This window comes from Girardinichthys multiradiatus, chromosome 12, assembly GCF_021462225.1.
Source record: "Girardinichthys multiradiatus isolate DD_20200921_A chromosome 12, DD_fGirMul_XY1, whole genome shotgun sequence".
In the NCBI taxonomy this organism is placed as follows: domain Eukaryota; kingdom Metazoa; phylum Chordata; class Actinopteri; order Cyprinodontiformes; family Goodeidae; genus Girardinichthys; species Girardinichthys multiradiatus.
In genome coordinates this window covers 41,909,787-41,922,338 of record NC_061805.1, presented here as the reverse complement: position 1 = coordinate 41,922,338, position 12,552 = coordinate 41,909,787, and the positions used below count along the sequence as shown (strand labels likewise).

Here is a 12,552-nt window from a genome sequence, read left to right as displayed (position 1 = left end):
TGTGATGATCTGAAACGTTAGTGAAAATGGAAAAGATCTGAGAGGTAAATTTAATTTTTTCACAGCCCTGTCCTTTTTTGTGTGTGGCTGCTTCTTTGATTAATGTTCTCATTCCCCAGGTTGTCACTTATAGCCATGTCTTGGTAAGTTTGCACTTGTTTCATTCCTTTTTCGTGTGATGAAATTTACAGTGCCCTCAGATACAGAATGATATTGATAGTTAGAATAGTTATATTTAGATTTACAAAGATGCATCAAAAGATAGATGACAAGATGAGCGTAGCATTTATTTTACCTGAATCTAATATTTGAAAGGGTAAAAGGATTAGTAATTGACTATCGGTGTACACAGGGAAAATGCTAGCAATCCTTTTAGCAGTACAGTGGATATAGGAAATTAGACCACTTAGAACAATTATTTGTTGAGATTCTAGTTCATCATTGCAAAGTTTACATAACAGTAATTCAGAGAGTAGACCAGATATTCTTATAGAGATACAGCAGACATTATATAGACTACAAAAAATGGAGATGGTAGTATTATTTTAATTTTTTTAACTGTGTCCTTTCCGTCAGAGAAGCGCTCAGAATTGTTGTCTGAGTGCCAAGAAAAAGCCCAACAGATTTACTTTCACAAATGGAACATTACAGCTAACAATTTAAAGCCCTGCTTGATATTTATAAAAGAAACTTTATTAGAAACTGCTTTTGGATTTTTTCAATTGTTATGGACACACAGACAGAAATGGAAAAAAAAATTACAATAAGCACGAAAGAAAGAGAGGTGGGGCAAAAAGGAAAATGGGAGAAAAAAGAATATAGGAAAGAAATAAGGATGAAGAGAATACAAGATAACACCCTGCTTGCTTCTACACCTGCATGTTAACAGCTTTTTTACCAAAAAAGTGCACGGTACTTATGAATGTGTTTCTTTAGCCTGGGGGTTGACCTGGGCGCAGACCTTCTACAGTTCTCGCCACACTTAGAAATGCACACTGCCAGACAAGAACCTGGCACTCCCATACATCCACTAAATACAACCCTACTTATTTCTACACATGTGCTCGCACAGACATACACACACACACAATCACTCTTAATGATTGAAGATTATACAAACACAGGTTGCGTTAACATCAATGTGGCCTGCCCATTTTGATGCCAGTTTGTATCTGGGATTAATAAAGTTAATCATGCAAATAGGATACTATCTTGATATGTCCTTTTTATAGAGCAAAATTGCCCTGGCACATGAAAGGAACCATCTGCTCTATTTGGTATACCAGAAACACTGCAACAGGACGTTTTTTTTTCATATTGTACTGTAAAAGAATATGTTGGTTAATATTCACTTGTTTTTGTTCTTTTTGTTTTTCTGAGAATTATTTGCAAACCTTAATGCCATGATTGGCCAGCGACTGAGATACTGTCACACAGCTCAACTGTAGAACAAATAAGAAGTTTGGACAGAATAAACAAAATCAAAGTTCACCTGATCATTGATAAACATAGGCTATTTCTCCATCTAGACTGTGGTAAGAGGGACAAACTGAGCTGAGGTGAGCTGCAGCCAGAAAACGGTAAGTATTTTGAAGAAATTACACAAAACCAATGTTCTTCATATTTAAAGTATATGTTGAAATATTTTAGCAGAACATGAAGATAGTTTTAATAATATGTGAGATTGTCAAATTACAATTCCACTTTGCAAAGAAATGACTGCTATGAGATTGCAGGAAAAAGTACATTTTGTTTAGTGTTTATCCATGTCATAAAGTGTCATGTGTTGTTAATCTTGAAGAGTTTGAATAACCAACTTATCTGTTTATTATATATTGTATGTGAGGTTTCATCAGATCTGACATACAAGAAATAAATAAATATATCAATCACTTTAATTAAGATGGCTATCTGTATGGAGTACTACAATATTTATGTAGCAAAACAAAAACATAAAACTAGAACATATAAAACCAAATGAGTAGGTTTTGAGATTTCACCATGCCTGTGTGCAAAAGCAAATATTGTGTAACCTCAATAAATGTCACTTTTGACTCTCCCTTTCAAGTTACCATGATGCAAGCACCGGTGGTTCTCTGGATCTTATCAGCAGTGGTCTGTGTAGGAAAAAGCCATCATCACATTGGGCACGGTGAGGAAGCCCAAGGCACCGCTGCAGAGGACAGTGAGAGCAAAATCTCACTGGTGACCTCAGCAAACAAAGAGTTTGCCTTCCATCTGTACTGGAAGTTAGCGGATCATGCTGCCTCTCAAGGCAAAAACATTTTCTTTTCTCCAGCCAGTGTCTCTGCTGCCTTGGCTGCTCTGTCTGTAGGGGCACGGGGGGAGACCCATCAGCAGTTGCATAGTGGCTTGGGCTTTAACAGCTCCCAGCTGACTCAGACAGATGTAGATCAGGCCTTTCGTACACTCCTAGCAAACACAGCATCTGATAAGGACATCAGCCAAGGTTCTGCTCTATTTGTTGATAACCTTTTCAAGCCAAAACCTGAGTTCCTGGATGTCCTGAAGCAGTTCTATTCTGCCGAGGGCTTCAGTGTTGACTTTGCCAAAACTACAGAGAGCACCAATACCATCAATCAGTATGTATCAGATAAGACTAACGGAAAGATAAACAAGCTGGTTGAAAGCCTGGATCCAAGGACAGTTATGTACCTCCTCAATTACGTCTACTACAAAGGTAAATGATCTCTACTATGAAATCCCTGTCCTCCCTTTTTCATTGTGAGTCATTTTTAGGTGATTCATAAGAACTCTTCCTTCTGCTCAAACAGGAAAATGGGAAACTCCCTTTGATCCTGAGCAGACTGCGGAGGATGTGTTCAGGGTGGAAAAAAACAAAGAGGTTCAAAATCATACACTGAAAAATGCAGAGCAGATCTGAGTCATCTTGTATTTATTTTCCAACTAAATCTCAATCTTTTATTTTGCAGGTTCAAGTCCAGATGATGAGAATGGAAGAAGATGTTAGTACTTATTACGACCAGGCCCTCAACACCTCAGTCCTCCACCTGCCCTTCAACAACTCCTACTCCATGCTGCTGCTGTTACCTGACAATATGACAATGCTGGAGAGAAATATCAGCCCTACACATGTCACTAGATGGTTAAAGTGGATGAAGTCAGGGTAAAGAGAGTCACCATTCAGTATCAATTAAATTTTTGTCAGGTCTTGAATAATTAGTGCTTATAATTGCTTTTTTTAGGAGGTACAAGATCTATGTTCCCAAATTTTCCATCAAGACCTCCTACAAGCTGAATGATGTGCTGACTGGAATGGGAATGGCAGACATGTTTGGGGATCGTGCAGATCTCAGCGGCATTGCAGAGGGACAGAAGCTGGCTGTGTCGGAGGTAAGAGGGGAGTATAAGATAAAATGTCCTTGCTTACCAAAGTTCTGTTGACATGTGTCACACACTCTGCTTTGATTGCGTTGTAAAGGTTGTGCACCAAGCCACACTGGACGTCAATGAGGCTGGAGCCACTGCTGCAGCAGCCACTGGTATCGGCATCACACTTCTGTCCTTCCGCCACATCCCAGAATTAAGGTTCAACCGTCCTTTCATGGTGATCATCACTGAGCGAGTCGCAGAAAACGTGCTTTTTCTGGGCAAGATTGTCAATCCAAACATCTGAAGGAATAGATGTTATATTTGAACCCAGCTTTATCAGTACATATGTAATACAAAGAAAATACTTTGTGTGGTGTCTTATTCCCATTGCATACACAGATAACATGTTTGCTTCACATTTGTATTTGCTGATCCTTAAAAAAGGCATGTTCTACAATAAATAATCACAGGGGAATTCTGATTAGTAGACTGCTTTTAACAAAAAAAAATAAAAATGATTCAGTAGTCTATATTTGTCTGGATTTGCACAACAAAAACCCTTTTCAGACAAAAAATGCCTCATTTGTCTGGTATTAGTTATAGAGTATAAGGACCTGATATCGGCTCTAGTTTCCTTTATCTTTGCTTTCTCTTGATATCCGCCTGCCATGGCCCTCTTAAATCTTAAAAATGTGTGTAGTTAATACAATTTCATGAGTTGCTTTTATTTAAAAATGTACAAAGTGCGGCTGCGTTCAGGAAAAAAAATACAAATGAAAACAGTCATGATAAAAGAGAAAGTATATCTTTTTCAATTCGGTTTTATTGGACCAGGACACAATACAATGTTTTTGCTCTTTTGCAGATTCTAAAACAATTTAAATCAAACCTCAAGTGAACAAAAACATACAAAAGAATAACACTCATTTGTCATTATGAAGCCAAAAAGAAAAAAGCTCTGTGAAAAAACTTTGCACACTTGTACAGTTTCAAACGGTTCAAGAGGAAAAGAATCAACCACGTGGTGCTAATCAAAATCAATTTATTAACTGATCATCCTCAGTTTTTCTTTTAACAAGACCGTGTGAAATTCCATTTAAATCTTTTTGGCCCTATCAGCACATATCAAGAGTAGATCAAATCAATCTGTTATCAAATGAACTTTAATGTCAAAGATAACCAGAGTTAATTCAAATTGTAGTTTCCAAGGGTCTGCACGGTGGTGCAGTTGGTAGAATGGTTGCCTTGCAGCAAGAAGGTCCTGGGTTCAACTTCTGACCTGCATGGAGCTTGCAGGTTCTCCACGTTCATGCGTGGGTTCTTTCCGGGTACTCCGATTTCCTCCCACAGTCTAAAGTACACGACTGTTAGGTTAATTGGTCTGTGCATAGGTGTTTGTCCTGTGTGTCTCTGTGTTGCCCTGCGATGGACTGGTGACCTGTTCAAAGTGTACCCTGCCTCTTGGCCATAGAATGAAGTGAAATAAAAGGCTAGCTCATCAAACACTTGATGGTGGTTTAGGTGGCAATTGCTTTTTCATTCTAGACCAGATTGTTTATAGCTTCTTTCCCCACAATAAGTGAAAATTTCATTTGAAAATTGCTTTTTGTATTAACTCAGGCTATCTTTATCTATTATTAAAATGTGATGATCTGAAACGTTAGTGAAAATGGAAAAGATCTGAGAGGTAAATTTAATTTTTTCACAGCCCTGTCCTTTTTTGTGTGTGGCTGCTTCTTTGATTAATGTTCTCATTCCCCAGGTTGTCACTTATAGCCATGTCTTGGTAAGTTTGCACTTGTTTCATTCCTTTTTCGTGTGATGAAATTTACAGTGCCCTCAGATACAGAATGATATTGATAGTTAGAATAGTTATATTTAGATTTACAAAGATGCATCAAAAGATAGATGACAAGATGAGCGTAGCATTTATTTTACCTGAATCTAATATTTGAAAGGGTAAAAGGATTAGTAATTGACTATCGGTGTACACAGGGAAAATGCTAGCAATCCTTTTAGCAGTACAGTGGATATAGGAAATTAGACCACTTAGAACAATTATTTGTTGAGATTCTAGTTCATCATTGCAAAGTTTACATAACAGTAATTCAGAGAGTAGACCAGATATTCTTATAGAGATACAGCAGACATTATATAGACTACAAAAAATGGAGATGGTAGTATTATTTTAATTTTTTTAACTGTGTCCTTTCCGTCAGAGAAGCGCTCAGAATTGTTGTCTGAGTGCCAAGAAAAAGCCCAACAGATTTACTTTCACAAATGGAACATTACAGCTAACAATTTAAAGCCCTGCTTGATATTTATAAAAGAAACTTTATTAGAAACTGCTTTTGGATTTTTTCAATTGTTATGGACACACAGACAGAAATGGAAAAAAAAATTACAATAAGCACGAAAGAAAGAGAGGTGGGGCAAAAAGGAAAATGGGAGAAAAAAGAATATAGGAAAGAAATAAGGATGAAGAGAATACAAGATAACACCCTGCTTGCTTCTACACCTGCATGTTAACAGCTTTTTTACCAAAAAAGTGCACGGTACTTATGAATGTGTTTCTTTAGCCTGGGGGTTGACCTGGGCGCAGACCTTCTACAGTTCTCGCCACACTTAGAAATGCACACTGCCAGACAAGAACCTGGCACTCCCATACATCCACTAAATACAACCCTACTTATTTCTACACATGTGCTCGCACAGACATACACACACACACAATCACTCTTAATGATTGAAGATTATACAAACACAGGTTGCGTTAACATCAATGTGGCCTGCCCATTTTGATGCCAGTTTGTATCTGGGATTAATAAAGTTAATCATGCAAATAGGATACTATCTTGATATGTCCTTTTTATAGAGCAAAATTGCCCTGGCACATGAAAGGAACCATCTGCTCTATTTGGTATACCAGAAACACTGCAACAGGACGTTTTTTTTTCATATTGTACTGTAAAAGAATATGTTGGTTAATATTCACTTGTTTTTGTTCTTTTTGTTTTTCTGAGAATTATTTGCAAACCTTAATGCCATGATTGGCCAGCGACTGAGATACTGTCACACAGCTCAACTGTAGAACAAATAAGAAGTTTGGACAGAATAAACAAAATCAAAGTTCACCTGATCATTGATAAACATAGGCTATTTCTCCATCTAGACTGTGGTAAGAGGGACAAACTGAGCTGAGGTGAGCTGCAGCCAGAAAACGGTAAGTATTTTGAAGAAATTACACAAAACCAATGTTCTTCATATTTAAAGTATATGTTGAAATATTTTAGCAGAACATGAAGATAGTTTTAATAATATGTGAGATTGTCAAATTACAATTCCACTTTGCAAAGAAATGACTGCTATGAGATTGCAGGAAAAAGTACATTTTGTTTAGTGTTTATCCATGTCATAAAGTGTAATGTGTTGTTAATCTTGAAGAGTTTGAATAACCAACTTATCTGTTTATTATATATTGTATGTGAGGTTTCATCAGATCTGACATACAAGAAATAAATAAATATATCAATCACTTTAATTAAGATGGCTATCTGTATGGAGTACTACAATATTTATGTAGCAAAACAAAAACATAAAACTAGAACATATAAAACCAAATGAGTAGGTTTTGAGATTTCACCATGCCTGTGTGCAAAAGCAAATATTGTGTAACCTCAATAAATGTCACTTTTGACTCTCCCTTTCAAGTTACCATGATGCAAGCACCGGTGGTTCTCTGGATCTTATCAGCAGTGGTCTGTGTAGGAAAAAGCCATCATCACATTGGGCACGGTGAGGAAGCCCAAGGCACCGCTGCAGAGGACAGTGAGAGCAAAATCTCACTGGTGACCTCAGCAAACAAAGAGTTTGCCTTCCATCTGTACTGGAAGTTAGCGGATCATGCTGCCTCTCAAGGCAAAAACATTTTCTTTTCTCCAGCCAGTGTCTCTGCTGCCTTGGCTGCTCTGTCTGTAGGGGCACGGGGGGAGACCCATCAGCAGTTGCATAGTGGCTTGGGCTTTAACAGCTCCCAGCTGACTCAGACAGATGTAGATCAGGCCTTTCGTACACTCCTAGCAAACACAGCATCTGATAAGGACATCAGCCAAGGTTCTGCTCTATTTGTTGATAACCTTTTCAAGCCAAAACCTGAGTTCCTGGATGTCCTGAAGCAGTTCTATTCTGCCGAGGGCTTCAGTGTTGACTTTGCCAAAACTACAGAGAGCACCAATACCATCAATCAGTATGTATCAGATAAGACTAACGGAAAGATAAACAAGCTGGTTGAAAGCCTGGATCCAAGGACAGTTATGTACCTCCTCAATTACGTCTACTACAAAGGTAAATGATCTCTACTATGAAATCCCTGTCCTCCCTTTTTCATTGTGAGTCATTTTTAGGTGATTCATAAGAACTCTTCCTTCTGCTCAAACAGGAAAATGGGAAACTCCCTTTGATCCTGAGCAGACTGCGGAGGATGTGTTCAGGGTGGAAAAAAACAAAGAGGTTCAAAATCATACACTGAAAAATGCAGAGCAGATCTGAGTCATCTTGTATTTATTTTCCAACTAAATCTCAATCTTTTATTTTGCAGGTTCAAGTCCAGATGATGAGAATGGAAGAAGATGTTAGTACTTATTACGACCAGGCCCTCAACACCTCAGTCCTCCACCTGCCCTTCAACAACTCCTACTCCATGCTGCTGCTGTTACCTGACAATATGACAATGCTGGAGAGAAATATCAGCCCTACACATGTCACTAGATGGTTAAAGTGGATGAAGTCAGGGTAAAGAGAGTCACCATTCAGTATCAATTAAATTTTTGTCAGGTCTTGAATAATTAGTGCTTATAATTGCTTTTTTTAGGAGGTACAAGATCTATGTTCCCAAATTTTCCATCAAGACCTCCTACAAGCTGAATGATGTGCTGACTGGAATGGGAATGGCAGACATGTTTGGGGATCGTGCAGATCTCAGCGGCATTGCAGAGGGACAGAAGCTGGCTGTGTCGGAGGTAAGAGGGGAGTATAAGATAAAATGTCCTTGCTTACCAAAGTTCTGTTGACATGTGTCACACACTCTGCTTTGATTGCGTTGTAAAGGTTGTGCACCAAGCCACACTGGACGTCAATGAGGCTGGAGCCACTGCTGCAGCAGCCACTGGTATCGGCATCACACTTCTGTCCTTCCGCCACATCCCAGAATTAAGGTTCAACCGTCCTTTCATGGTGATCGTCACTGAGCGAGTCGCAGAAAACGTGCTTTTTCTGGGCAAGATTGTCAATCCAAACATCTGAAGGAATAGATGTTATATTTGAACCCAGCTTTATCAGTACATATGTAATACAAAGAAAATACTTTGTGTGGTGTCTTATTCCCATTGCATACACAGATAACATGTTTGCTTCACATTTGTATTTGCTGATCCTTAAAAAAGGCATGTTCTACAATAAATAATCACAGGGGAATTCTGATTAGTAGACTGCTTTTAACAAAAAAAATAAAAATGATTCAGTAGTCTATATTTGTCTGGATTTGCACAACAAAAACCCTTTTCAGACAAAAAATGCCTCATTTGTCTGGTATTAGTTATAGAGTATAAGGACCTGATATCGGCTCTAGTTTCCTTTATCTTTGCTTTCTCTTGATATCCGCCTGCCATGGCCCTCTTAAATCTTAAAAATGTGTGTAGTTAATACAATTTCATGAGTTGCTTTTATTTAAAAATGTACAAAGTGCGGCTGCGTTCAGGAAAAAAAATACAAATGAAAACAGTCATGATAAAAGAGAAAGTACATCTTTTTCAATTCGGTTTTATTGGACCAGGACACAATACAATGTTTTTGCTCTTTTGCAGATTCTAAAACAATTTAAATCAAACCTCAAGTGAACAAAAACATACAACAGAATAACACTCATTTGTCATTATGAAGCCAAAAAGAAAAAAGCTCTGTGAAAAAACTTTGCACACTTGTACAGTTTCAAACGGTTCAAGAGGAAAAGAATCAACCACGTGGTGCTAATCAAAATCAATTTATTAACTGATCATCCTCAGTTTTTCTTTTAACAAGACCGTGTGAAATTCCATTTAAATCTTTTTGGCCCTATCAGCACATATCAAGAGTAGATCAAATCAATCTGTTATCAAATGAACTTTAATGTCAAAGATAACCAGAGTTAATTCAAATTGTAGTTTCCAAGGGTCTGCACGGTGGTGCAGTTGGTAGAATGGTTGCCTTGCAGCAAGAAGGTCCTGGGTTCAACTTCTGACCTGCATGGAGCTTGCAGGTTCTCCACGTTCATGCGTGGGTTCTTTCCGGGTACTCCGATTTCCTCCCACAGTCTAAAGTACACGACTGTTAGGTTAATTGGTCTGTGCATAGGTGTTTGTCCTGTGTGTCTCTGTGTTGCCCTGCGATGGACTGGTGACCTGTTCAAAGTGTACCCTGCCTCTTGGCCATAGAATGAAGTGAAATAAAAGGCTAGCTCATCAAACACTTGATGGTGGTTTAGGTGGCAATTGCTTTTTCATTCTAGACCAGATTGTTTATAGCTTCTTTCCCCACAATAAGTGAAAATTTCATTTGAAAATTGCTTTTTGTATTAACTCAGGCTATCTTTATCTATTATTAAAATGTGATGATCTGAAACGTTAGTGAAAATGGAAAAGATCTGAGAGGTAAATTTAATTTTTTCACAGCCCTGTCCTTTTTTGTGTGTGGCTGCTTCTTTGATTAATGTTGTCATTCCCCAGGTTGTCACTTATAGCCATGTCTTGGTAAGTTTGCACTTGTTTCATTCCTTTTTCGTGTGATGAAATTTACAGTGCCCTCAGATACAGAATGATATTGATAGTTAGAATAGTTATATTTAGATTTACAAAGATGCATCAAAAGATAGATGACAAGATGAGCGTAGCATTTATTTTACCTGAATCTAATATTTGAAAGGGTAAAAGGATTAGTAATTGACTATCGGTGTACACAGGGAAAATGCTAGCAATCCTTTTAGCAGTACAGTGGATATAGGAAATTAGACCACTTAGAACAATTATTTGTTGAGATTCTAGTTCATCATTGCAAAGTTTACATAACAGTAATTCAGAGAGTAGACCAGATATTCTTATAGAGATACAGCAGACATTATATAGACTACAAAAAATGGAGATGGTAGTATTATTTTAATTTTTTTAACTGTGTCCTTTCCGTCAGAGAAGCGCTCAGAATTGTTGTCTGAGTGCCAAGAAAAAGCCCAACAGATTTACTTTCACAAATGGAACATTACAGCTAACAATTTAAAGCCCTGCTTAATATTTATAAAAGAAACTTTATTAGAAACTGCTTTTGGATTATTTCAATTGTTATGGACACACAGACAGAAATGGAAAAAAAAATTACAATAAGCACGAAAGAGAGAGAGGTGGGGCAAAAAGGAAAATGGGAGAAAAAAGAATATAGGAAAGAAATAAGGATGAAGAGAATACAAGATAACACCCTGCTTGCTTCTACACCTGCATGTTAACAGCTTTTTTACCAAAAAAGTGCACGGTACTTATGAATGCAAGATGTACTAAGTGGTAAATGCGACTCAATATAGAAGATCTGTGTATCTGTTAACACCTGAATCTAAACGCCTGTGGGTCTGAGTGTGAGCGTGCTTGCGTATACAAGGTTTGTCCATAAAAATTTGCAGTAGCGAGTGTGAGGAGCCACAGACTTGCACCTCTGGATCCGGGACATATACGGAGGAGTTCCGAGCCACAGACATCCTCCAAAGGTCCCCCAGAGCACAGGAACCACAAGAGAACCACTGCCGGGACTACACCCCCCATCTACGCCCAAGCAGATCCAGCCATGGACCCAGAGACCCGAGACCCAGTGACATATCATTCCCCAAGCAGAGGCCCGACAGAGCCCAGGGGTCTAGGCCTCGGCAAGCGGCCACCAGGAGTGAGCCGGTACACACCAAAAGCACCCAGCCCCGGACACCGAGAACCACAAGTACACTGGTAGCCAAAGACACCAACCACCGGCAGGTAGTGTGGCGTGGAGGAAATGGGCCCCACATTTGATGGGGGGCCTAAACTGATCCAGGAGAGGGAGCAGCCCAAGACCCAACCTGACACAAAAAAACAGGCACACAAAGTCACAATCATATATTCTCACCCTATACATAACAACACTCACACCTACGCACCCAACATAAAGACAACAACAATGGACGTCGTACACTCACTAACACTCCCCATACATACACTATACTCCCAAGTCCAGGTGCCGATACCCCATAGGGGCAACCAGTCCTGTTGGAAAATATTTAAAATACTTAATAGGGTCTGCATTGCTATGCTCAAGTTAGGTTTAATAATGTGTGAAATGAAATGTACTGTGTAACTTAGTTGATTGCTCAAAACAAGTGTGTGTGTGTGTTTGTGTGTGTCTGACTTGGCTGTGGTCAGCCCGGCACCAGTGAAGATATTTCTGTACATGTCTCAGATAACAGCCAAAAGTAGACTAACAGGAATGTTGTGAAGGTCTGAACAGACAGCTGAATGCCAGGTGTAAGAGTTCAACCAGACACTCAGCTAAAAATATGTGTTTTTTCTTTGTAATTGTAATTGCTTTTGAATAAAAACCCTGTCTTTGGGGAGGAAAAGTCAGAAGTGCTCTGGTGACTCAGCTGACACGTCTCCCCGGCCGCGCAAAAGAAACTGTGTTTCCGTTTATTATTTAGTTTTACTAAAACAGTATAGCATAGGACTTAGCTTTACCAAAACAAACGAGCACGCAGGAGTTTCTGCGTGACCCCGACGTGATTTGGGAAAAGCGAGGACTTTCGGCTAAATCAGAACTTCTTACAAGGTAAGCAGAAACCTGTTTAAACGAACTCTGCACTTTTGGCATTGTCGATAGGCCTAAATTATTGGTGTCAGATGTCTGAGTAAGTGAAATGTTCTGCTAAATTTAATATGTGTAAAGTAATGCATTATGGTACTGTAAAAGAGGTTACGAAAAGCAAAATGAGAAGTGTTTTTTGAACTAAAGGGTTAGAGGCCCAAAGGGTTAGAGTCCCTGTGAAATAAGGGTTCGAGGCCCAAAGGGTTCGAGGCCCGTGTGTGTTTCCTGAGTTTGACAACTCCACATGTTTTCTGACGAGAATTCATGATTTTGCTGGGTTGAAGTCCCGGAGGGTGG

The 12,552-nt window shown here is 38.9% G+C and overlaps 2 protein-coding genes across 2 annotated transcripts; both read left to right on the top strand.

Annotated features, from left to right (window-relative positions):
- Positions 1-1,427: 1,427 nt before the first annotated feature.
- On the top strand, positions 1,428-3,884 carry LOC124877321 (serpin A3-5-like). The gene is made up of 6 exons (XM_047380423.1): positions 1,428-1,580; positions 2,069-2,701; positions 2,796-2,866; positions 2,955-3,148; positions 3,228-3,375; positions 3,464-3,884. Exons 2-6 carry the CDS (start codon positions 2,074-2,076, stop codon positions 3,656-3,658), a joined length of 1,236 nt encoding a protein of 411 aa, XP_047236379.1. The 5' UTR covers positions 1,428-1,580; positions 2,069-2,073; the 3' UTR covers positions 3,659-3,884.
- A 2,540-nt stretch (positions 3,885-6,424) lies between these two features.
- On the top strand, positions 6,425-8,826 carry LOC124877322 (serpin A3-5-like). Its single transcript, XM_047380424.1, has 6 exons — positions 6,425-6,577; positions 7,066-7,698; positions 7,793-7,863; positions 7,952-8,145; positions 8,225-8,372; positions 8,461-8,826. The coding sequence occupies exons 2-6, from the start codon at positions 7,071-7,073 to the stop codon at positions 8,653-8,655; spliced, it is 1,236 nt and encodes a 411-aa protein (XP_047236380.1). The 5' UTR covers positions 6,425-6,577; positions 7,066-7,070; the 3' UTR covers positions 8,656-8,826.
- Positions 8,827-12,552: the final 3,726 nt, after the last annotated feature.